Genomic DNA, 26,441 nt, shown 5'->3' on the forward strand with positions numbered 1-26,441 from the left:
AGATGGTCTAGGCATCAGTCTTTGATTGTTTAAGGTGGTTAAAAAGGTGGTGGCAAAGCTGGACATCCAGATGAAAACATGGCATACATGCTAGTCATACAATACAATAATAAGGGTAGTACAGTATAAAGAAGTAGTCCAGGCACAGCTAAAAAAAAAATAAAATAAAAAAATAATAATAATAACTACATGATACCATCAACTATATACACATATGTTATTCCCTATTAACTATTAACTATAAGTTAAGAAAATATTCACTATAAATAAATAATACCGTAACTTATAGATAAATGTCTCACTTCCTACAAGTTTGAGTATCTCACTTTATTAAGTTTGATGGACTAGCTGGTCTGCCAGCACATCCAAGCCAGTTATATGACCTGTCTATACTAGTTGACGAGGTCAGTAGACCAGTTTGGTCAAGCTTTTCACAGCAGTGGTCCAGAATGGTCAGGTGAATGGACAGAGCTGCACTATTATAGACTATAGACTATGGAAACATCACGCATGCATACTTTCAAGGCCACCTTACCAGTAGAATGCTGGTGTTGCTCCTACATAAGGCTCTGCAATATAAAGGTGCTACAGAGGGTTCTTTGAGCCAAGCTGTAGAAGAACCACTTGTGTAAAGAGATGTTTGACTGGGAAGGACCTTTTACATCAAGTACACACTTGCACATTTCTTTATTGCAGAGGTCACTAATAGGTGGACTGTGCTCAGGGTCCAGAGACCCAGACGCTGTTCTACACGTATCTAGACCTGTAAACGACCTGTAAATAACCTGTAAAAGACCATCGAGGACTATTACTACCATTTTGACGGCGTATCTTTTCTAGGCTTTACGGTACAGATTTAGCGGCCCAGGAAACTCACAGGCCAATGGCGTATGTTGTAAATAGCGCACGTGATGCTACTCGGCCAATCAGATCTATGCGTTGTGGTGCGCGCTGCAACACGAGTTACGAGCTTTTAATAATAAGGACTGATCAGATTCGTAGATGTTTTTTCTACACCAGTATGGCTCGATTTGCTACGTTTGTTGGACGTAATTGCTCTGTGTATTTTAATAGTATTTAATCAGAAATGTGCAAAACGCAGAAAACAGTTTCACAGAGCAATTTATTCACATTAACCTGCATTAAAAGTTCAAATGGTGGATATGCATGTTTTTTATTTATTTCCGTAGACAGTGACTAAATATCTGCATTTAAATGGTTTAAACCCTAAAAACGATTATTAGGCAGATGGGAATAATAACAGTAGCGCTCTCCGGACCGCTCCACTGACTGAAGCATCAGATTCATCCGCCGTGAAAGGAGGCCGCGCCACAAAGCACAATTCAAAGTACCCCTCCGCGAGCTCGGCGCAGTTACACATTATCGCCAGATCCCCAAAACGTACGGACTATATCTTCACAATTAATACTTATTTTTAAAGCATTTTGTTTTATTTTAAGTCGATTTTTAAAGTGTTTATTTATAATACATTCAGTTCTGTGTGAAAACTGACAATAAATACAGTAGAAATATAATGAATTGTAATTGTACTTTGTTGTAATTTGACATTGAGTTGTTGACTACATAAAATTGTCAGAAGCCGAAATAATAAAATGTTATCATTACTAGGCTTCGGGCTAATGAGCTGGGGAGCAATGCTCCAAAATCTAATAGAAAGTCATCCTTTTTAAAAAAATACCATCAACTTTGGACAAAACAGTGATTGAGCTGGTGTCAGGTATACCTGATAGGCTCTATAACACTCCAGAAATAAAGACAACAGAAGCCGAAACCGTATTCTGTCTTAGATTTATTACCTAAAAAGAAAAAGAGTTCTACAGCAAGCCACACTGAAATGTATTGCTTATGAACAAAAAAAACCTAACAAACAAACCAAAAAATCATTTGTTTCATTTGTCCCCCCTTTTTTACAATACCAGTTTTTTTAATTATACACAAAAAAAGAAGGAGGGGAAAACAGCAATGTCTGGGAAAAGCAATGTCAGATACCGTTTCTTCACAGTTACCAGATCGGCTTTATAAATTAAAACAGTTAGTAAAAAAACGTGCTACACTGGCCTAGCGCAAGACCACGAGCCGAGACTCCTCACCTCCTGCTGTGAGACTGCAAGACAGTACAGGCAACAGAAAACGCAGCATGAACAAAAAAACAAAAAAAACAAAAAACAAAAACTGGTATCACAGCATCACAATTTTCAAAGCAACATCTAAACAAAACGCATATGTTTCCTTATCATCAACTACTCATATTCTCAATTCAGCCTCTTTCAAAACAGTGACATGCATACGGCTAGACATATTCTTTTGGGGACTTGGTTCTGGATGGGAAGAAGTGCTTATTGTAAGGTGTTGTGTACCGTCGCGGTCATAGCAGAACATGGCAACTCCAGTATTTTAAGTTGAAACGACTTGCAGTACGTTGACGTGTACCTTAAATGCCCTACAGTTGTCATTTCTGAGATACCAGGCTTTGTTAGGACAGCAACAGCACACTGATAGAGCTGATACGTTGATCCTGTTCGATCAGACCTCAATTACATTCCTTTTCTGATTCCGTCATTCACGTACACACGTGTAACATTTGTTGTTTGATCGTGGAGAGCTGGGGTTCAGCGCTGAAACCTAGAGTAACATTGTGAAAGGACAGGATGAACAGGAGACAAAAGCTCAAGACGCAGAACAGACGTTAGATCATGATCTAAAAAACACAGCAAGCGCTCTTTTATCTCTTCTTCTCTAGCTGAAAAGGTCTTTGTGGGCCGTCTTACGACAAAAGGCAACAGACATAACACACACACAGACATACACACACACACACACTTCACACTCAAGAGCGAGGCTCTTGTGCACAGAAAAACAGCGTCCCTTGGTCTCGGTCACGTCGTTGAGGCGCAAAAAGTTTATTCGCTAAGGGGAGCACAGCGGTCATGTCCTCTCAGAGACGGCCCTGGACACAAAAAAGCATGATGAACATAAAAGGATCGGCAGAAAGTCTCCAGTGCCTGCACTTTTCACCGTTTTAAAGTCAGATAAGGCCACTGTACACAAGGTCCGTCCACCCACAAGAAGAAAGACGAGCGTCTTTGCTTTCTTTTTTTATGCAACGTCCTTTTTGTCCGGTCTCGGAAAACTAACGCGGAGACGGCAACGGGCCAGACTGGATGAAACGAACGCTGCTGATGTCATCCTCCTCATTCCAATGGCTTCAGATGATGGGACAGCAGCCAGAAACGAGACCTGAGGCCCTATAAATCCGTCCCAAATTGCCGTCCGTTTTCAGACTGACTGTTATATGGTGCTACAGAGATAAACTGTGACCGAGCCCTCTCGAAAAGGGAGCTTGTGTGTGAGAGAAGCATGCATCTGCTGCAATCCCGCAGAATTAGGTCATAAGTTATAAATGAGATGAATGACCAGACAAGAAGACAGACCCCTCCCTTGGTTTATCGTCCTTTGTAGCAGCAAAAAACGAAATATTCAGATGTGTTATCTGACGCTTCAATACAGTAAAAGGTAAACGGAGGCACTGTAATACCTTAATACTTGAACCAGCAGATACAGTTTTACGACATGTGCACACCAGTTTTGGGGGAAAGTGTAGAATAAATGTTGGCTCCACTTATAAATATAAAAAAAAACACATGAGGAAAGTGTCTTCTCGCGATAAATGCTCTGTTAGTTTGCAGGTTGACAACAGTGAAACCTTCAGTTTCTGAGTTCTCTCCAGGTTCACCAAGCAGAGTATTGGAAAAAAAAAAAAAAAAAAAAAAACCTTTAATGCTCACGAGTCAATAAAAACAGAGGAGTGTGCAAAATGTTATAAACCGGAGACGAAAACCTGAATTCTTGCTTCGTAATGCTACATGACGCATTTTGTAACAACAACTAAAACCACCACCGCAATGTTGAGAAGATTACGTGAAAATATGTCAATGCCCAGTGACACAACATGGGGTCCCAACTTAAAAAACAGAACAAAAAATAGGGTCCCACTGTCAGAATATGGAGTCCCAACGAGAAAACATGGGGTCCTGTGGGTCTCACTGAATCCAGTAAGCTTCAGAACGCATCCTGTCTGTTAAAAAGGTCCAGAGATGTTCCTCAAGTAAACCTCATCAACTGTAGAAGAGCAAAGAGCGGAGTTCTCTTTCCAAGGCAATCCAGCCGTCATTGTGTTTTTTTTTTGGTCGTCTAAACAGACGTTACGTACGCTATACCACTGAGACGCGAAGCAACGCCTCAGCAAACACCCCATCATTGTCTTCTTCGTCTTTTGGCAGTCTTCCTCTCGCCATTGTTTTTGTCCCCCCTTTCCTCTTTCTTTCAGATGCGTACCGAGGCCTTTCCTCATTGGTCTGGCGTTGTGCTTCTCCCCCTTCTGTCTCAGGCCAGGACGAACTCGGAGCCCATGTCGGCTTGGACGTCGGGCTTCCAGAGTGCCTCGTCGTAGTCCAGGTCCAGAGAGCCCTCGCTGGACAGGCTGCTGTTGCTGTGACTGCGGGCAGCTTTGCGGTTGGCCAACCAGTGGTACGGCCCCCGGGGGTCCCGCCGAGCCCGCCGACGAAGCCTCCGCTGCTGCAGGAGAAGCTGCAGACGTTCGACTTTACAGCGCGTTGCCCTGTTCTCTGTCTGCCTAGAGGGCATACCTGAGGGGCAGAGAGAGGAAAAGTAGTCAGTTATTGTGAACACTATTTCCATATGTGGTATTTTCAATATTAACAAAACGCACCTGGCTTAATCCTCTATTGTCCCGGTCAAGCAAAAACCTTGTATATCCATGTTTGGACATAAAGTGAATCTGGCAGTTGTTCTTTACAGTGTGTGTAAATTTGATAATGAATGGACCAATACAAATGCTCCAAAAGTACAAAATATTTTACACTGACTTCCATTAAAGGTTAAGAAGGTTTGTCTCCTGTATTGTGCTATGAGTTTCCGACAGCAGTTTGACAATAAGTACGTGTCTTGTATCAAAATATTGTGAAATATTGTGAATGTTATTGTGTAAAATAGTTTTACAGTATCATCACGAACTAGTTTTGCCACATTAGCCACTTGCAAAATAGTTTGCCGTCATTAAATCAAAATGAGTAACTTCTTCCTCTTGTCTGCTGTTAGTCAGACAACAAACACAGTAGACAGGAGACAGCACTCAGCGCACCATTACCAACACACAATTGACACCTACAGAATCAGCTTCGTCATGAAGAATTCCCAATTATTATTCTTACGCAATCTAGTCTTAAAAATAATCTTCATCTGCAATCAGCCCTTTATGTAACGCTTCAGGTGCGGATGCAGTTATAAGGGAAAATGTTACGTAACCCAGAACTATGGACGTGTGAGACTACACAGATACCGGCCAAACATGAACTCTGCCTCGCTTCTGCTGTCTGCTTTTGCTTTGCACGGTTTCAACATCGGCCCGGCTTTAGTTTCAGTGTTTACTTTGAGGAATTCCTCTGTGCTGTCCATTCAGCTTCACTTTCATTATTAAACATGTTCACGGACACAGAGGAGACAATAAAAGCAACACTCTGGACTGTGTGTTGTCACCCAGATGTGATCATATATCACTGATGGCAGTATTGGAGTATTCCTCATTCTCATTCACACATACAGCACCGGTCCAGCCTGGACACACTTACTCAAGAGGTCCAATTTTATACTAGTTTAGACATTTTATAATAGACATCAAAACTACAAAAAGTACAGAATGAGCGAATAAGCTACCACTATGAGTTTGAATAGCGAGCCATGCCACTTTGCCATCAGCGGTCGGAGTTTGAGAAAGCACAACTGGCCATGCTCTCTAGGTGGATATATGGCGCTGTCTCTCCCCCCCCCCCTCACTCTCTGTTAGATGGTGCTTTGCAAATAAGCTTGCAATGTATCGGAGGAGACGTGTTTCATCCTTACCCTCTTAGTGTCGGTGGCATTGCTAGTGCTGGTGGGAGTTACGTACTGGTGGGTACACACTTTTATAAGCAAATGTGTGTCTTGTAGCAGAAACAATTTCAGCTTAGCCTTGCAGCTCTTGCGTGAACCAAAAAATATAAATATACCTTTGATAAAGGTTGATATGTGTTTGATAAACCACATTGGGGGTAGTTGGACAAAAATCCCTTTAAAGGGCCTGGATTCTACCTTTTCTTATATGATATATTTTTTCCTTCTTTTATAATATGTATATATGTTCCAACAGTTCTGAATAACTTTACACAGCATTTTCTAACCCTTCAGAATTACACAGGCTATTTCTGTTACTGTTCCTTTAAGACAAATTAAATAAATGAGCTCCATGCTGGTTGGCTGCCCTGTATTGTCCCTTATTCTGAAAGCACTCAGAGCTAAAACACTGAACCTAAAAACCTGAGAACTGCAGTAGGGTGTGGCTCAACTGTGGTGGGTGGAATAGGCGGAGTTATAAAGACAAAGACAGCAATCACCTTTGTGTTGGACACAGATGGAATCTGGCCTACGCCTTTAACCCATCCGTGCAGTGAACACACACATACACACCAGTGAGCAAACACACATACAGTGAGCACATGTGCCCAGAGTGGTATGTACCCACAGGGAGCAAAAAGTGTTGAGGGCCCAACAGCGGCAGCTTAGCGAACCCGGCTATCGAACCCACAACTGAGCCTCCACTACCCTATGAGGCGAAATGAAAAAATTTAATAAAAAAAAATTTAAGTGCTGGAAATTAGTTCTCATCATAGGGGCCCTTTACAAATAGAAAAAAACCGGTATAATTCAGTCAGGTGTGTCCGTACTTTTGACTGTTATGGTACGCACGCATGTAACACACACCACACACAAGCATTACATCTGACTCCAAGCTGAAAGAGCACTGAGGAAAGGGAAGACAGCAGATGCTATCTTATGGGACGGGTTCCATTTGTTTTAGTAATCAACGCATAGCCACAGAAACGCTACGGCTGCCGGGGGACGGAAGCGTCCGGCGGCCTCAGAAAGCTCTGGTCACGGGTCACGAGTCAGCGGAGGAGAGAGGAGGAGGTCTGTTCTTTCCACAGCCCTGCGACTGGCCTCGCCTCATGCATCATTTAAGCTTCATCAGCATGTTTCCACTGCGCATACACACACACACATACACTCTGATCCACACGCCTGCCTCATATTGGCCCCAAAGAGCCCATACGGACAGCTATTATGATTCGGGGCCTCTAAATAATTCACACACACACTCATTCTTGGAAAACAGGCACACTCAGGTGTGTGAGAGTGTATTCCGCACGTGCGTGCGTGTGTGTGTGTGTGTGTGTGTGCATGTACGTGGGTATGTGTGTGAACGGAACAGATTAATGTTTACCAGCACGGTTGTGATCTGTAGAGATTAAGCACACAGCTCACTGCAAATACTAGGTCACTCTCAGTGTGTTGGGCCCCGGCTCAGTGTGTGTGTGTGTGTGTGTGTGAGAAACGCCTGTACAATTTCTGAACAAAGCAGTCCACAGAAGTGGACCACAGTTAGAGGACCATACTGCATACAGGTACTGACATGTACATAATCCATGAGCCATATTACAATTCTGTACAGGTGTAATCATATATATAGGTGTCATTTAAGGGGTATATAGCAATTACATACATGTATTTATACATAATACATAATCATAATACTTATACATATACATAATCTATAGGCCATACTACAAATACATTTAGGCACTTATACACATATGTATAATCCATTTTAATTACATTTAGATAATTACATATAGGACATGCATCTGTATCCCATGTCCTGACAGTGTGTCCTCTGAAAGATGAATCAGTGGAGTGAATGAGAGGAATGCAAACATAGCAGTGAGGCCCTGACTCAAGCCAGTCCTTCCTCTTCCCTTTGACTGCTCTGTCTGTGTTGGTGTCTGTGTGTATGTGTGTGTGTGTGTCTGTCTGAGTCAAAAGCTCCCCCTCAGTACTGAAGTCTAAGGCTAAATGCATCGTTGACCACAGAGCCAGTCTAACGCAACCCAAAACGCTTCAGGAATGAAGGTTCACTTTTGCGCTCGCTTCTTTTCTGTCAACACCCCCACAATGCACATTCTGTCAGCAGCCAGAGAGCAAGCGAGAGAGAGAGAGAGAGAGAGAGAGAGTGCGTGTGCGCGCTCAGACTGCTCCATATAAAGGCAAAAGCACACTGACGGGGAGTGTGTATACGTGCCTCATAGATGAGGTTAGAGATTTGGAGCAGAACAGTGGAAACAGCAGGAAAATGTGGAGGACTTGAAAGGGGGGGGGGGGGGGTGCGCAGCCTGCTGCTCTTAGAGCGGAATTATTTTGAAGAGCTTTTTAATACATAATGTGAGTCAAATCCCGTCCTCCACCCTCGTCCCCCACCCACCCAGCAATCAACTCATTAGCACAGGGGTTTCTAATCAAAAGTGAAACAACATTCCTTACTGCTAATTTGCCATTGTACACACATCCGTTTACTTCAGTGACAGGCATGCTCACACAGACACACACCCACGCAAGCACAAAGACATTGAGGTTGGAAATGTCTGACCTCACTATTTATTTTTTATTTTATTATTATTTATTTATTTTTAGGAATTCATTTCCTATTCACGCACATACACTATATGGACAAAAGTATTGGGACACCTGCTCATTCAAAGTTTCTTTTTGAAATGTTAACAGTGATGTTGATCCTGCATTTGTTGGTGTAACTGTCTCTACTGTTTATGGAAGAAGGCTTTCTACTAGAATTTGGAGCTTTGCTGTGAGAATTTGATTGAAAGTATTGGATGGAGCACCATCCATCATTCCAGAGAACGCAGTTCCACTGCTTCAGAGAGTCCTATTCTGGCATGGACCACCTCTGTGTGTGCATTTGCACATTTGTGTCAGCAAATTTATATTTTTATATTTATATACCCCCACCCACACACACAACGTTGTTGAACTTTTAACATTCTCATAGGCCACATATATCTATGTTGAGAAATCCATGTGTAAAGGTTGCCTGAGCCTAAGTGTGTGTAGGTACTCTAATACACACGGTTTACTCTGTGTATTAGGTGAAAGTGTGTGTGTGGGCAAGTGGCCTTTAGTGTGACCTCGTTCTCAAACTTACCGGTGGGTTTGCTGATGCGGCTGTGGCTGAGAGCCGGCCTCTCTGAGGTAGGTGAAGGTGTTGACGGTGAAGTTGGAGGTGATGGGAGCTGTATGGTAGAGGGTGAAGAAGGTGAAGCTGGTGGTGAGGGGGAAGCGGGTGGTGTTGCCCGGGGTGATGAGGGGCCCTGTGCATGACAGCGGAGCTGTGCCAATGCGGGCGGAGTGCCCTGATAGTGACGTGTGGCGCTCAGGAGATCGTTGAGGATCTGCAAGATGGTGCTGATGTCACGGCGAGGACGACCGTTACTGTCCTGACAGTTAGGGTGCAAAGTGCCTGCAGAGGAAGAGGACGGAAGGGCAAGGGAGATGATTGTTATTATATTTGCAATGGAAAATATTACTCATGCTCGAAACTCTAAAGCTGTAAACGGTTATCTTTAGCAGGTTACTGGATAATAGGTTTACACTACAATAGACCTACACTCTTAAGATACTGGAGAAACTGCCCTACCTGAGAAGGTTCCTGAGAAGACCCCAGGGGCGTGGTTAACAAAGCTTTCAATCACGGCGCCTGGTTTACGACTGGGCCACGAGCTAGAGCTGGAGCTGCTGCTGAAGCTTGGAGTTCCGCATTCACCCTGAAAAAAAAACATGCTTATTAAAAGGCCATGTATAGGTTTAACGTTCGTGAGACAATTAGCTTAACATAGTCATAAAATAGAAAATGCGATAGTGGAAAAGGGCAAAACCGAACAAGGATAAAGACCAGGACTAGGACACTCAGAAATATTACTAATTACTGAATGATGCATGATAGTTGAATACTGAATAATTCATAATAGTTACTAAAACGTTATTAAATAATTCATACTAGTTACTGAATAATTCATACTTCTTACTGAATAATCCTTTATAGTTACTGAATAGTTCCCACTAGTTACTGAATAATTCCAAGCAGAAACCTCCCAATGTTCCAGCATGTATTACCTGTGGGCAGGGTGTGGACTGTCCTGGCATGGGGCTGCGAGCACCTGTGGCTGAGTGGAGTTGGGGTGCAGAGCCTGCAGGGCCTGGAAGGGTGGGGCTGGAGGGGGGTGAGAAGCGAGTAGGGTGGGTGTGTTGTCCAGGTGACGCCCTCGGGTTGCTATGTGCTGTGGGCGGGGTGTGGACGTGCCTGGCCCCGCCTCCACAGTGCTCCGCAGGCGCCCTGGCTGCGCCCGAAGGACTTCTGGTGGCGGACTGCTGAACACCTGAATTTTGCGCGGCCAGCTGCAGCTGCACGAACATCATGTGGTCGCCCACGCGCAGGGCGAGGGTCAGCGGAGAGCGGCCTGAGAGGAAGTCACCAACCTGGGAACAGGAAGAGAGACGAGAGAGGAACATGAAGCCAACTTCTCTACGATTGTGACACAAGTTAGGAAACTTCCACAGAGCTCACTCTCCACACAGACAGGCTCTGTGAATGAAATACCCAAGAAGAAGATTGGCTACAATGATTGCGACTGTTAGATCACAGATTTCTATAGGGCTCCACACGCCCGGGATTCATTCATGGCAGTTGGTGCGTAAGATGTGTGCACGTGTGGAGTATAGGAACGCGACTCAGGCTTAAGATGCCGGTTATATTCTATATATATTAATTATGGGACACAAAAGCTGGTGGACTTGCCTTGAGTGTCTTGAGATGAAGCCTAACCAGCTCCTAAGTTAGCCTACACTACACTTATGGAACCATTTTTTGTGATTTTCAAGGTTCGTGCTGTAAAAGCATTATGTGGACCACTGACTCAACGCTACCCTGAAACACCATCTACCACAGTTTAGCTCAAGCCTCCACAATCCACCTCCCTTTTCTATTAAAGCCGCTCCATCTCCAGCCCGGCATACTCGGCCGATGACGAACATGCTGCATCAAGATGAAACCCTCCCTCAAAAGGCCACCCATTTCCAGCACTCCTACTTAGCACGGCCCAAGGAGGCCCCAAGCCCCTGGAGGAGAGGATGACTGCTCGAATGGCGGCCCACAGAGGGAAGCCCGGCCAGCTTTGATGTGAATGAATCACAAACCACTGCAGTGATGTCAGCGCTGGCTCACTGACGCTCATAAAAAGGCCTGCTTCTCTTTTACTCCTAACCACGGCACGCAAAGCTAGAACACTAAGAGCATCAAGAACGCTGCAAGCACGTGCTCGGCTAATGAGGCAGGCTGAGCGCACTGCAGTAAGGAAGAGAAGCACTTGAGCTCAAAAGACTTTCAAATGGACGCGCTGTCTGAGAGCTAATTAGCTTGCCTGTGGAATGAGTGTTCACTGGTAATGCTACGGACAATGGCGGGGGATGCGAAAATGAATCAGTGATTCATGAAGCTTTTGGGGGAATTGCATCGATTTTGGAACGTCAGAATACATTACAATAGCATAATACAATTTAATAAGGCGTGTATTGATTTTATAGCTAAAATATAAAAAACAAGCTATTTTTTAAAGAAAAATCAGAGACACACAAAGCAAATTTTGATTCGACTCTGATTTGTCTTCCCAAAATATACAGCATATCCCTAAAACACAGCCAACACATGGTGGCACTTGCAATCTGCGTTAATCTATGTACAGCAGCCTGCCGTACTGGCTATGTTCTGGTGCCTGTTCATTTAAGGTGGATTGAAAAATGAATGAATTTCATATTCACATACTACACTGCATGTCCAAATGTTTGTGCACACCCCTACTAAAGAATGCCTTCAGCTACTTTAAATCGCACCCATTGCTGACACAGGTGTGCAAAGGTACGATACAGAAACATGAACCTAGTGGTACCATGCCTAATGCCAGGTGTGGGCTAGAGGGGTTAAAAAGTCCCCAGCATTGAGCTGTGGAGCAGTGCAACTGTGTTCTCTGAAATGATAGTGCTTCATCCTGACCGTACTGGCGCTCTTGTCGCTGAATGCAATCAATTAAATCCTCACAGCAATGCTTCAAAATCAAGTAGAAAGCTTTCCCTGGAGTCCTTTTCTTTAGAAACACCCTTGATTTCAGAAGAAAGAATGAATGAGCGAGCAGGTGTCCCAATACTTTTGCCCCTATAGTGTACAATACTGACATATGGATGTGAGAAAAAGGAGGTCCATAAAGACTTCCCTTCACTTCAGAAACCAAAACCATGCCCTTGTAGTGGACACTAGGTCTCGCAGTGAGGAACCAAGCTCTACAGCGGAAGGAAACGTGGGAGGTGAAGAATACAAAAGATACAAGCCATCTCATTTTTTGTCCGGCACGTGAGTGAGCAGCAGCGAAAAAGGGGAAGGAGCCGAACACGCTTTAAACTTCTTCTGCTTCATTGTTTTTGCACTGTGACGCAAAAGCTGCATACTCCCGGCGCTTCAGTGGAAGCAACCACACGGCAAAAAAACACACACTCAAACGCGAAGAAGCTCAAAGTTCTTACAACATTCGGGAACCCCAAGCGTAAAGGTTACCCGCGTGTAGGTGTGTGAGCGCACAAGTGTGTGTCTAATACGTGTGCTTTGTGTGTGAGCGTGGGCAGATGGCCTCAAGTTTGATTGATGGCTCTCATCTCCCTGCTAGGTGTCAGTCATGGTTGCAGGCGGAGAACGACACCAGAGGAGACAGGGAAATGTGAGGTAACCTTTTCACCAGGCAGTTTTCTGAGCCCTTCCCACCCACTGCCTACTGAGCTCTGCCCCTTCGCACTCAACACCACTGAACAATGCAAACTTAGAGAAACGGAGCCCAAACAGAAGCACTCTGTGCAGGGCAACCCTGAGAAAAACAGTCCCTCCACCCTTTTAAGCCTAAGATTTACAACTGCTGTTTTGCAGTACTGCTTAAATGTAATTATGTAGTTATGTAATTAGACAATGCCTTACACAGTTAGTTACATAATTAATTACATTTACATTTGATGGACATTCTGTTTCGACAGGTACAAGTCTGTATTTCAAACCTTGCCCATTAGTTTTTAACATCAAAAATACTATTAACATTTAACAAGGTGTTTAATGACCAACAGGAACCATTAAAATGGTCTATACCATTTTATCTGACTTACTAAAACAAAATAGGTTTATGGTATTATTTAAAATGATTACATTTTAAATCACACCACTCATCACCCACTCCATCTTAGGCTCCAAAAACAGGTTGCTTTGAATGTACTGCTTTTGCAATTTCACAAAAGCCAAATGATTTCCATAGATTTCCCTATATTCAGCCTACAGCAGTTTGGTCCACCTCTTCTGCTAAACTCTGAAGGTATATGGAGTGTTTCAGCCTGGAGTGCTTTTTGAATATTGCACAATACAGGTCTACAATACCTTAAAGGCACAGCAACAAAAACACCTTGTTTAAATTAAGATGTTAAGAATGGCTGGATCAGGGTCAAGTAAAAAAAATGTGACTTTTGGGAAATGTGGGACCTATAGCTGCTTATGGCTGCTTTTGAGACATGCAACCATGTTTTGGGATATGCACAAATGACTGCCTATGGTAACTTTTGGGACATACACAGATGGTTGCTTATGGCTACTTCTGGGACATAAACCCATAGCTTCTTATGGGACATAAACCCATAGCTGCTTCTGGCTACGTCTGGGACATAAACCCATGGCTGCTTATGGCTGCACTGTTTGTGACACATAACCCATGGCTGCCTATGGCTGCTTAAGGCTGATTTTTGGGACCCATGTAAACCCACAAGTGGACACAAGGGAAATAATAAATTCAACTAAAATTGAATAAAAGCAGGATATGGGTCCTTTAATGTAAAAGGAACTGTATGTACTGCAAGCTTCAGAAAAGCTCTTGGAGGGGTGCATAGTCATCCGCAACGGACTCGGTCTATTCGAGTATTGCAGGCTTCTTTAAGAGTGAGTGGAACACAGGGCAGGTTGGTACGCAGATCACACAACACGATAGAAACAGATGAAGGCAAAGGAAAACACTCTGTGTGGGTGTGTGCACATGCATATGTGTGTGTGTGTGTGTATGTGTGTAAGCATGTTTGTGTGCATGTGAAAGCAGAGGGGAGAAGAGGTGGGGTTGGGTGTTTGGGGGGAGGTGGTGTAACTATAAGAAACCCGAAGCTCAGAAATCGTTTGCAGGCATCCCTCCCTCACCGCCTGCTTTTTAAAGAAAGAAACGGGGGGAGGGAGGGAAGAGGGGGGGTTAAGATGAGAGAAAAATACCACAGAGAAGAGGAGATGAGGTGGAGCTCAGAGCTCTGACTGTTTTCAACTCAGCAGATGGAGCGGAGTCTCTTTGTTTGATGCGCTCAGACGAAAGTACATCAAACCGCTAAAAGCACTGGTAGAAGCAAGCCTGCAGTCGGAGTTTCGTCTGCACTTCTGTCCGTTTTACAGATAACAGTGTGTCGAACAGTGTCAGAAACCACATAAGCGAGTCTATTAGAGATTACTTAACAACTCGATGCAGTTTAGGGCAAGTGTTTGATGATTTGGGCGTGCTTTTAGCACAATGCTAATTGGTAATTAGTTAACATGAGCTTCTGTTACTTATTAGCTATATTAGCCTCGCAGCTGCAGGGCAAACTGAAAGAAGCAAACCTGTCTTGGCTGATCATCTACAGTTACACTCTTAAAAATAAAGGTTATTTGAATTGGTAAAGACTTCTTTAAACCTTTAAAAGGTTCCTCACATGTTTCTCATTTACAAACATGGTTCTTTATGGAACCAAAAGTGGTTCTTCTGTGGCATCGCTCAAAGAGCCCTTTGCAGAACTATGAATTTTGAGTGTACTGTGGAGGGAAATGTGTGTACATTAGATTTTTGAACAAACTAAGACTCTTTCAGTCACCTGAAAGGAAAGGAAAGTCTGACCTGACCCTTCATCAGCAATCTGATCTAGCGTTAAAGGAGTAGTTCAGTGAAAAATCTAATTAACATAAAGTATCACATAGCCCTGATGCAATCAATCAGCCAAGACATGTTTGCTATCTAACATGTGCTTCTTTAGTTTACAATGGGAGGCGCTAGGCTAATGTTGCTAATTAACATTGGACCTGGTCTGTCTCTGATGGATGTTCATTAGATATGTTCTTGGGTTTGTATTAACAGTAATGAGATTGGGGACAGTCTAAGTTCAGTGCTTGTTAGCAATATTAGCCTAGCATCTCTCGATCTCAACTAAAAACCAGCACACGTTAGAGGTCGCAGCTGAAAGACTGCATTTGGAGTAATGGATAAATTCATGTTTACTTCTAAAGCTTCAGGAAGCACATCTAAATCTTTAGCCTATTAGCCATGTTAGAACCACACACAAGCCTCAATGCAGGATCAAGCACCTCCCTCTGTAATCGTGTCACCACGTCATATCAGCGCCTTATTATAGCATAAGAGGAGAGTCTGGCGGCCAGTGCGGAGTGTTTGATTAGCCTCGTGAACACGGCTTGACCCCAGCCAGCAGCACAGGAGAAAAAAAAAACTCCCTCAGCGTCCGGATGTGAGCCAGCTCTGTGCAGCGCAGGGAATCATTAACCAGAGCTTGTCGTGAGCTCCAGGCACAGCGGCAAGCTATAAGCCTCCAAAGCATTAGCTCACAGACGGGTCCAGCTTTAATCAGGGTAATTATTATGGGGGCTGGATCCCACCGCCAAGCTCAAAGAGCTCTGTGTGGACCTGGGGGTGAACAGAGAATAGAGATCTCTCAGCAGTCCTCCCCCCATTCCTCTCTCTCCCTCTCTCCCTATCTCTCTCGGTGTGTGGAAAAGCCCAGTCACGATGCCGACCACTTCAAGCACAAAGGCGAGTGGCGAATGAAAGCCGAAAGTGATCACGACTCCGACGGCAGTCCGTCTATTTACACTGCACCAATTTGCACGCCAGTCAACAAACTGCAACCTGACCCCCCACAGAAAAAAAAACCCTCATTATTCACATAACGCATTCATATAACACTTAGTCACAGACTCCAGCGGCTGCTGACAGAAGACAGCCCTAGAATATATATATATATATATATATATATATATATATATATATATATATATATAAACAAAGTTACTCATATATACTCTCTCTCTCTCTCTCTCTATCTATATAATGCTTGCCTTATGAGCCAGTGCCCTGTGGCAATATACCAATGTATCGGTCAAGCACACTGGTTTTTGCTTCATGGCAAAACATGAAGATGAAGATCCATAAAAGTCTAGCTATAGTAGGTAATAGTAATAGTCTCCATTATTAAGGTCCACCCAAGGCAAGAGAGGACATAGCCTCCACCCGGCTGCTCCTCCATTGATCCTGAGACCACACAGATGGCCTTCAATTCTCCCTGCCTGCACAGTGCTATTAAGAGCCAATGATTTCCAATTATAGCTGACCAAGACTGCAGATTACCTCAGGAGAGACAGAGAGGAGAATAGGGGAATGAGATAAAGTCTACTTATTGCTGATGCTGGAGAGAATACCTAACAATAGGCAATAAACAGGATGGTGTCCGAGAGACCAGACTTGCACTGCAAGAGCAATAAGAGGTACTGACCACTCAAGATCAGTTTAGGAAAAAAAAAGTGCAGGTTAGACCATCAAACCCAAGATTAGTGCTGTGTTAAGACCAGAAAAGCCAACAGCATTGCTCCAAAACCAATATCAGTGCTCTTCAGACCAAGAAAATCACTGCCAGTGCTCTTCAGACCTGCAAATTCAGCACCAATCAAACCAACAAACTCAACACTGGTGCTATTCAGACCAACAAAGTGTCAAACACTGTTAAAACCAACAACCAGAGGACCAAGGCTGAAAAAACAATGCTGCTCAGAACAACAAACCTAACCCTAGTGCTAAGCAGACCAGCAAACCCAACACTACAATCACCACTGGCTGGTGTTATCCTTTGTTTCAGTACTGGACCATTATGTTGAGCATTATGACATCCTAACAACACATGTATGACACCATAGTGCTGTGCAGACCAGGACACCCAACAATAGTGCTGTGTTCAAACCACTGCCAGTGCTCCTCAGACCAACACAGCCATTGCCAGTGCTCTGCAACCAGCAATTTCAACGCCAGTCAGACCAACAAACCCAACACTGGTGCTATTCAGACTGACAAACCCAACACCAGTGCTGTTCAGACCAACAAACACAGTGTCAATGCTCTTAAAACCACAGACCAATGATGGGGACAAAACAATGCTACTCAGAGAAACCTCTGAATAAACTTAATCCTAGTATTATGACGACCAGCAAACCCAACACTTCAACCACCTCTGGCTGGTGTTATCCTTTGTTCCAGTAAGGGACCAAGATTTTGAGCAGCATGACATCACTGCAGACACACATATGACATCATAGTGACACATATAGGCAGATCTTTAAATAACAATCTTTAAGAGCATGAGAATTACAAAGCAAAGCCGCTGTAGACCCTGTTTGTTTCACTGTGTAGGAACAGTGATCAACACAATGCATTTGATGATTAGTGAAGAATCCATTCAGTCTGTCCTAAGCTGTGTGTGTGTGTGTGTGTGTGTGGGTGTTACTGTGATCAAATTATCCTTGTACTCTCCTGACATTACCCTCAACAGCAATATGTTCATTGTATCCGCTTAGAAAATAGTCTATCTGTTACGTCTGTTCCTCCATATGGTGATCAATATGTGCAAAACCTATACACACACACACACACACACACACATAAATGCACACACACTCAATAGGGTATGTCTGCGTATGGAGAGTGAGGGAGGATGGGCTCAATACAAATCACGCTTCCACAATAGCACTATTCTAGGCACAGGGAGGTGAATGGGACGGTTTTGTGAGAGAGTGTGTGTGTGTGCACAATTGTGTGTGGGGGCTGTGCCAGTGATAGAGGCAAAAAAATTCAATACTCAAAGCTCAATCACCATCCTTCCCTGTAAAACAAGCAGCCCCTTGTAAGAAGGCTGAAGATTATTCGGCTCATCTCTTCATTTCATCAGGAAAGCACTGGCTCGATATTTCCGGAAATCTTTTTAGACACTCCACACTGCCTATTGTTCCCATTGCAGCCGTTCGGCTTTTGTGAATCAATTAGATTCTCCTCCTGAATTAGTCTGTTAGGGATAGAGAGTGAGGGAGACTGAAGGAGAGAGAACAAGAAGGCGAGAGGAAGGGAGAAACGTGCTGTTTGTTCTCTGCCCATACACTGTTCATGTCTTCGGCCTCTGAGCAAATGGTACGTTAGGCTGATTATCTGGGCAGCACGTGTGTTTATTTGTTTGGGAGAATGCTAGAATAATTACACAAACAAATAAAAAATATATTGTGATCTTGAGCATGCGTGTTAGCTTAACCATTCCCAAAGTCAGGTGAGCTGCTGGTGGAACTGAACCTATCCAGACAGTGGCTAAAGTCTTCTACTCCATGTTCTTAAAAATAGGACTCTCTGTAATTGCCTGTCCGAAAGGGAAAAAGCCAAACGAACAAAATGCAGGACCCATCAACCAAAAGTCCATCTTCTGATCACTGCTTAAGATCTAAAACCTCAAAGGCTGATACACAATAGAACTGTAACTATGACATCATAATGAATGTGCATGATGTCACAATGCTTCCAGTGCTGGAATACACACACAAATGCCGGTGGTGGTTGCGTTGACGGACAAAGTCAGTAAAGTGAGTATCAGTGACTGCTCACTGTGCAGTGAGTTTTTGTCCTTGTGTGGCTGACTGTTCCTTTTGTGGGGTGTTATCATTGTGTGATTGACTCTTCTTTTTGTGGTGTGTTGTGTGAGTCGCTATTCCTTTTGTAGTGTGACTGACTATTCCTTTTGTAGTGTGTTGTTGTGGTGTGACTGGCTATTCCTTTTGGAGTGTGTTGTTGTGGTGTGACTGGCTATTCCTTTTGGAGTGTGTTGTTGTGGTGTGACTGGCTATTCCTTTTGGAGTGTGTTGTTGTGGTGTGACTGGCTATTCCTTTTGGAGTGTGTTGTGATGTGACTGGCTATTCCTTTTGCATTGTGTTGTGGTGTGACTGGCTATTCCTTTTGGAGTATGTTGTTGTTGTGTGACTGGCTATTCCTTTTGTAGTGTGTTGTGATGTGACTGGCTATTCCTTTTGCATTGTGTTGTGGTGTGACTGGCTATTCCTTTTGCATTGTGTTGTGGTGTGACTGGCTATTCCTTTTGGAGTATGTTGTTGTGGTGTGACTGGCTTTTCCTTTTGTAGTGTATTGCTGTGATGTGACTGGCTATTCCTTTTGGAGTATGTTGTTGTGTGACTGGCTATTCCTTTTGTAGTGTGTTGTTGTGATGTGACTGGATATTCCTTTTGCATTGTGTTGTTGTGATGTGACTGGCTATTCCTTTTGGAGTATGTTGTTGTGTGACTGGCTATTCCTTTTGTAGTGTGTTGTTGTGGTGTGACTGGCTATTCCTTTTGTAGTGTGTTGTGATGTGACTGGCTATTCCTTTTGCATTGTGTTGTGGTGTGACTGGCTATTCCTTTTGGAGTATGTTGTTGTGGTGTGACTGGCTTTTCCTTTTGGAGTATGTTGTTGTGGTGTGACTGGCTATTCCTTTTGCATTGTGTTGTGGTGTGACTGGCTTTTCCTTTTGGAGTATGTTGTTGTTGTGTGACTGGCTATTCCTTTTGCATTGTGTTGTTGTGGTGTGACTGGCTATTCCTTTTGTAGTGTGTTGTGATGTGACTGGCTATTCCTTTTGCATTGTGTTGTGGTGTGACTGGCTATTCCTTTTGGAGTATGTTGTTGTGGTGTGACTGGCTTTTCCTTTTGGAGTATGTTGTTGTGGTGTGACTGGCTTTTCCTTTTGGAGTATGTTGTTGTTGTGTGACTGGCTATTCCTTTTGCATTGTGTTGTTGTGATGTGACTGGCTATTCCTTTTGAAGTGTGTTGTTGTGGTATGACTGGCTATTCCTTTTGTATTGTTTTGTTTGCTGCTGTGCGGCTGACTGTTCATTTTGCGCCATGTTGTGTGTCTGTTCCAATTGTGGAGTGTTTCTGTGGTGTGTTATTGTTTGAACATTCTGCCCTGCCCTGCCTTGCCCAGTTGAGTCTGGTATCGGGTCAAAGCTTGTGACAAGACTTTCAGTTTTAAGTGACTGAATGGTTTACTCACTCATCATGTGCCCTCCCTCATGCTGTCTTTCTGTCTGTCTCATTCTTTCTGTCTGAAAGTCCCTTTAATCCCATGTTTATGCATATGTATGACCATACACAGTCACAGGCACTCATATACATCTCTCCTCCTCTAATGCTCGCTCTCTCTCTCTCTCTCAGTCTGTACGTCTGCCAGCCTCACTGTCTGTCTGTCTCTGACTCTTTGCTGATGCAGTCTCATCCTCATGCTGCCTGCTCACCCCTCTCTCTCTCTCTCTTTCTCTCTCTCCCTCTGTCACAAGGTAGCGCAAAGCAAACAGCCTGACCACACTCTGACAAAAAAGGCACAGCTTCCTGATCTCCCCCACCCCCATTGCTAACCTGCACACTCTCACACATAAACATACACATGCATGCACTATAAAAAGGGGAAAAACAGGAAGAAACCTTCTCTCACAGATACAGGTATGCACAAGTGGTTTCTAAACACACATGCACAGAGTCCCTTACACACACTGTGCACTCAGCACCCACGGTACGAGGCAGGATTTCCAGGTTAAAAATATCTGCTGTGAGGAGCCTCTCCTCAGCGCTTCACCTGCGCACTCAAACCACATCTGTTAACTGACAACCACTGTAGACGTACATGCACACGCACACACACACCCACTCATGCACACACAGACTCAGGTAAACAGAATGCCAAGGTTCACTATGCAGTTTTTACCAGCATTTAAAAGCATTGTTCTCCTTACTTCAGGTGGCTGAAAGAAAGACTGGTGGAACAACACCATCCACTTCACTTCATCCATTTACAGCTTTAATTTGCAAGCTTTAACCTCTAAAACTCTTATTAATCGGTAACTACTGCAAGTTCAGCTATAAACTATTATGAAACTAACATTAAGCTAAGCCAGTAGTAAGCCCTGGTTAGTTGGCAATTTAAGTGTACACATTGCTGACACAGGCATTCAATCGCCGTATACACTGTAGAAGAGTGTTGCCACGTGAGCCTGAGGTCACTATGCTCAATGTAAGTGTCAACTAGGGGGTAAAAAGCACCCCCCAGCTTTGGGCTGTGGAGCAACTGCAACTTCTGGAGTGATGTAGCTCCAACCAGGACATGACATGGCTTATCACTCAGTAACTGCAGGGATTTCTGTACAAACTGGTGGGGCTATTCTTTGGTAATAGAAGTTTGTAATAACACTTACGGTCCACCAATTTAATCCCTGCTTTTTTAGCTGACAATAGAAGATGCTAAGCTAATGCTGCTAATAAACACTGGGCTTGGACTGTCAGTAAATGTACTGCTAAATTTTGCCCGTAAAGCGAAATAAACACGTTTATTCGATAACACTTATGTAAAACAGACTGGTTAGATGCTTATCTAAATGATTAGGCTGAAAATTTGAACGGTTACTCGAAATAGCTGACCAACTATTTAGCTCGGAGAAGTTTATTTTTGTTTTTATAGACTATAATGAGCCATACCTCAGTCATTTGTCTGCACAAAACAACATTGGTGACAATCTAACCTCAGTGTTTGTTAGCGATGTTAGCCTAGCATCTCCTGTTCTAAACTCAAGAAACATAAGTCACATATCAAACGTGTTAGTTGATCGACTGAATCTTCGCTCAGCGATAAATCATAGTAATTTGATAGCTTGATTTTCGACTGTAGCTCAGCCAATGAACTGCAATAGCACCACCCTAAAAGTTCTGCAGGCCTGTACAGTTCAATGGGTTGAGTTGCCTGACTGAAGAGACCAAACGCAGCAGAAAAAAACATGCCACAGGACTGTTTTTGTTTCGGATTGATAGGTATGCTGAGTGTGTGTGAAAGAGAAGTGAGAAGACGGTAAGAGAGGAAGAGAAAAAGAGAGCGAGCCAAAGGACGGTGGGGGGTGTGGGGGGGATGAAGGTGCTAGATATAATAAGAAATCTTAGTGCTGCGTTTCGTGGAAATCTTTTCTTATCAACCTGACTTTCACACTGTTCAACCACACACACACACACGCTGATGTGGGATAAAGCAGAGCTGACTTCACGTAGAGCAACAAAAAAACACAATGACGTGCAAGGGTGGAGTTTGTCTGGGCTTGCATGGTGTGCACTCACTCACACACACACACTCACACAGAGATTTAAATGGGCAGACTGCCATATCTTCTGCAACATGACTCACCCATCCTGTGTGATTTGCTTACATGGAAATGCAGTACAGACTTTGACACACAGACAGAAGTACATTCATAAAAAGCATAATCCCCTAGAAGACCACACTACAAAGCATTGCGCAGACGGTGGCGGCCGGGCCAAAAAGCAACTGTGACGGGGTGGTGCGGTCAGCGTGTGTTTGCTTATGTATGTGTATTTACACATATATGCATGGGCCAGTGTGTGCTTGTATGTATATCTGTGGGAGTCAGAGTCATTTATTGTCGCTGTCTTGCGAAAACCTCCTTTTCATTTTTTTTAAGAATATTTAAACCATAAAACAGTATCATTTTAGAAACCGACCAATAGAACTTACACCATAGTTAAGAATCAGTTTTCCATCTCCTAAGCTGTTTACTTTTGACAGTGACAAGTATGTGTGTGTGTGGGTGTATGTGTGTGTTTCAGTAAGAGCCAGCTGGTGGAGAATACCAGCTCATAACGAGCCTGTATGTTTTCCTTTGAAATGACACTTGGCGGTGTGTCTGTTTGTCTGCCAGTCATGACTGGCTACACTGTTTCTTACCTGAGTTTCGGTCAAACTCTCCAAAGCTTGCATGATGGACTGCTCTGGTCTGGACGCCTGAGACTGAAGCGAGAGAAAAACAAGAGATAAAACCTGAGCCCTGCCCAACACCATATAAAAACCTCATAAAAACGTCACCTGATACGCTTGAGCTACGTACAGTTCACAGATAAGATGCTTAGATATGTCATGATTGAGGGCGGGGTGCACATTAACATAATTTATCCCAGATTCAGTCGATCAACCAAGATATGCTTGATGCCTGACGTGTGCTTCTTTGGGGTACAATGGAAGATGCTACGCTAATGTTGCTAATAAACACTGGGCTTGGAATGTCAACTAGTGTACAGGTTATAGGACACCTTTAGGCCCTTTGGTTAGTTAGTAATGAACTGTAGTGTGGGACCCCTTATAGGCCCTCGGATATGTAGTGATGAACTGTAGTGGGGGACCCCTTTAGGCCTTTGATTAGTTAGTGATGAACTGTAGAGTGGGACCCCTTTTAGGCCCTTTGATTAGTTAGTGATGAACTGTAGTGGGGTACCCCTTATAGGCCCTCGGTTATGTAGTGATGAACTGTAGTGTGGGACCCCTTATAGGCCCTCGGTTATCCAGTGATGAACTGTAGTGTGGGACCCCTTATAGGCCCTTGGTTATGTAGTGATGAACTGTAGAGTGGGACCCCTTATAGGCCCTTGGTTATGTAGTGATGAACTGTAGAGTGGGACCCATTATATGCCCCTAAATATGTGCTAATGAACTGTAGTGTGGGACCCGTTATATGCCCTTGAATATAAATGGGTTAAAAGGTTTTGTTCTTCTCGTTTCTCTCAACTCCATGGCTTACCATTAAACCTGCTTCCACTGTCGGCACCAGGGTCAACTTGCTCCCATCCGTAACCCCAAAATCCTGGAGTCTTCCTGAGCTCAGCCTCCTGCACAACAAGATGGAGAGCCGTTATTGACAAACTGCTGACTTGCATTAGCTGTGTGAGGCACCCAGTCCAAAACAGGCCAAAAAACCCCACACACTTTTATAACGCTGTAATAAAACGCTGAGTGTTTTTCTCAGAACGTTCCTTCCTGTAACTCAAACCCGTGAGACTTCTGTTATTACTGTTCAGTGACACAACACAGTCTGCTCTGCACCAGGTTGAGGAACAGAAAACTGTCCTAGAAGCAGAGCCCAGCTTACTTCCAAATAGAGACATTTCCTAAACAAACTTCGACTCTGCTCTTTGTTCCGACGTACGCTGCGATTTCTTGTTGGAACCAGCTGCAATCCCACACTGCGCTTATTCTACGTCTGGGAAAGAGGCCCAGAGTTTATGATAGCAGTAGGAGGCTTTCGCCACCTCTGTGCTGTTCAGAAGGGTGTGCAGCGGAGCTTTTACGTCACTTACACTCTTGACACTGGTGTTTTTTTTATCTTTCGTAACACTGATGTCCAGTTACAGGCTTGTGGGTCATTCCTTGCTGTAGGGTTCAGTAGGCGTTATAGGATAAAGATAACATGATACTTCCAGACCTTTGCACAATAGGCTTTTTCTGGAAGTTGAAATGGACCAAGGGGTGAAGAATTTAAGGGTTCTTCTGAGAACTTCAATAGGTTCTTCATGTTTATACATCTCATGTTTTCCAGAGAACCACCCAGGTTTCAAAAACACAACAAAGTATGAGTATAATACATTTTATTCAGCATTTCACACATTATTTGGGACTAAATCCAATTAACTTATAAGTATCTTATTAGCTTTTTAATGAAACTATAGCATGTCAATGTTCTAAAAGTACTGAAGACATCCTTAAGATGCTCAATAAAAGCATACTGAGATGTAATTTATCATGCTAACAATACATACTGAGGTTTTTTTCCAGTCCTAGGGTGCAGAGTAAGACATTTTCTCAACTGGTGCTTATTCAAGAACACACATCAGCTGGAGAAAGGGACTTTAACATCTCCAGATCTTTGCTTTGAGCACATTCAAGAGGGCAACACTTGCTGTGAAAGATACTATGGAAAGGCTGAGTGTGGGACCTCCACACAGCTCTGAATAAGATCTGGAAGAATGAGGATACTCCCGGCAGGCCTATTTTTGAGAACATTCAAGAAGGTAACACTTGCTGTGAAAGATACTATGGGAAGGCTGAGTCCACTGCCAAGAGCAGAATCTCATCACTCAGCTCTGAAAGAAGAAGACTGGGGCTTCTCCAGACATGAGGAAACCATGGCAAATAGAAAGGCATATGTCTCCTCAGCCTCATTTGGACGCCCCAATACTGGAATATTTACCAGATATTGGTGAATTACAGTGTACTCTTGCTTGAGCAACATCATTTGACAAAACTAGAAAGCTTCTCAGTGGTGAACTCAAGAACTGCAAAGTTTCCAGGCACTACATGCGTGCTAGCCAAGCACCATCGTGGACATGTAGCCTCCCAGCCGTCTTACAGCTCATATATAAAAACTAAGCCTAAACTGTAGGACTATAGGGCTCCTAGCACGGCTTTGGGGACGTGGCATAGACACACACACACACACACACGCAACACACCAACACCGTTGCATGCACGCAAACCCCCCCAGGGCTGGACTAACGCTGTGAGCTTAAAATCGCCCCTCTCTCGTTGCAACTCACGTGTCTCTGTGCAGAAGCGCGAGCCTGTCTTTGGGCACGCGGAGCTTTTGTGAGAGTCTCCTCTTCAGCCCGTCCACCGTCTCCTCGGGGGGCAGAGAGAGCTCGAAGCGAGTGCCCGTGGTGGTGTGGATGGTCAAAGTCATGGGGGGCTCGCTGCGGACGGCGAGCTCAGAGCACCGGGACCCGGCGGTGCAGCCTCGAGCCTCGGGGTGCTGGTCCATCCGACAGCTAGTGCACCGAGGACCGGGAGAACGTGCAGCAGCGCTGGTAACCAAAAAGCGAGAGGCGCGCACGTTAGCGTGGCTCCCCTATTGCTGCTTCGCGTCTTCTCGGGAGGAGGGGGTGAAACTATCCCTTCCACGTTCCGGAGAGCAGAACCAGGCGTCCACCGACCTCCTTAATCTTTTCGTAGGGGCTTTAACGGCACTATTCTTCACACCGGCTCTTTTGTTAGCCTGCTCAAGCCGTGCAAGTTAATCCCATAGGTCCATCCGTCTGAGTGCACAAAAACAAAACCCTAAACTCGACGTCGACGTCCTCAGGCCACCGTGTCCAGCGCGTTTACCGTGTTTACGCAGCGCACCGAGCAAACGCGGCCCTTCCGGCTACATACAAATATGTATTTACAGAAAACGGGACGAGGCTAATACCGGGACAGGAATCGAGAACTACGCCAGAAAAGCACAACAACTCGTCAGGAAGGTGAAGACAAAGCTACTCGTCTCCTCCATCCCTTGTTCTCCTCCAATGTCGACTCGAGCCCCACGCGTGCAGCGAGCTCCATTTGTTGCGAGGCCCCGCTGCGGGTTCAGCCTACCTAGCACGATAGCCAATCAGAGCTCTCGGAGAACTCGGCAACGCCCAC

General features: G+C 44.2%; 1 protein-coding gene across 1 annotated transcript; it reads right to left on the reverse strand.

Annotated features, from left to right (window-relative positions):
- Positions 1 to 1,798: 1,798 nt before the first annotated feature.
- Positions 1,799 to 26,316, reverse strand: LOC140546053 (midnolin-like). The gene is made up of 7 exons (XM_072669175.1): positions 25,577 to 26,316; positions 23,785 to 23,872; positions 22,938 to 23,000; positions 10,096 to 10,458; positions 9,620 to 9,746; positions 9,128 to 9,442; positions 1,799 to 4,667 (listed from the first exon to the last, which is right to left on the reverse strand). The coding sequence occupies exons 1-7, from the start codon at positions 25,795 to 25,797 to the stop codon at positions 4,405 to 4,407; spliced, it is 1,440 nt and encodes a 479-aa protein (XP_072525276.1). The 5' UTR covers positions 25,798 to 26,316; the 3' UTR covers positions 1,799 to 4,404.
- Positions 26,317 to 26,441: the final 125 nt, after the last annotated feature.

This window comes from Salminus brasiliensis, chromosome 23 (genome assembly GCF_030463535.1).
Source record: "Salminus brasiliensis chromosome 23, fSalBra1.hap2, whole genome shotgun sequence".
NCBI classification, from domain to species: Eukaryota; Metazoa; Chordata; class Actinopteri; order Characiformes; family Bryconidae; genus Salminus; species Salminus brasiliensis.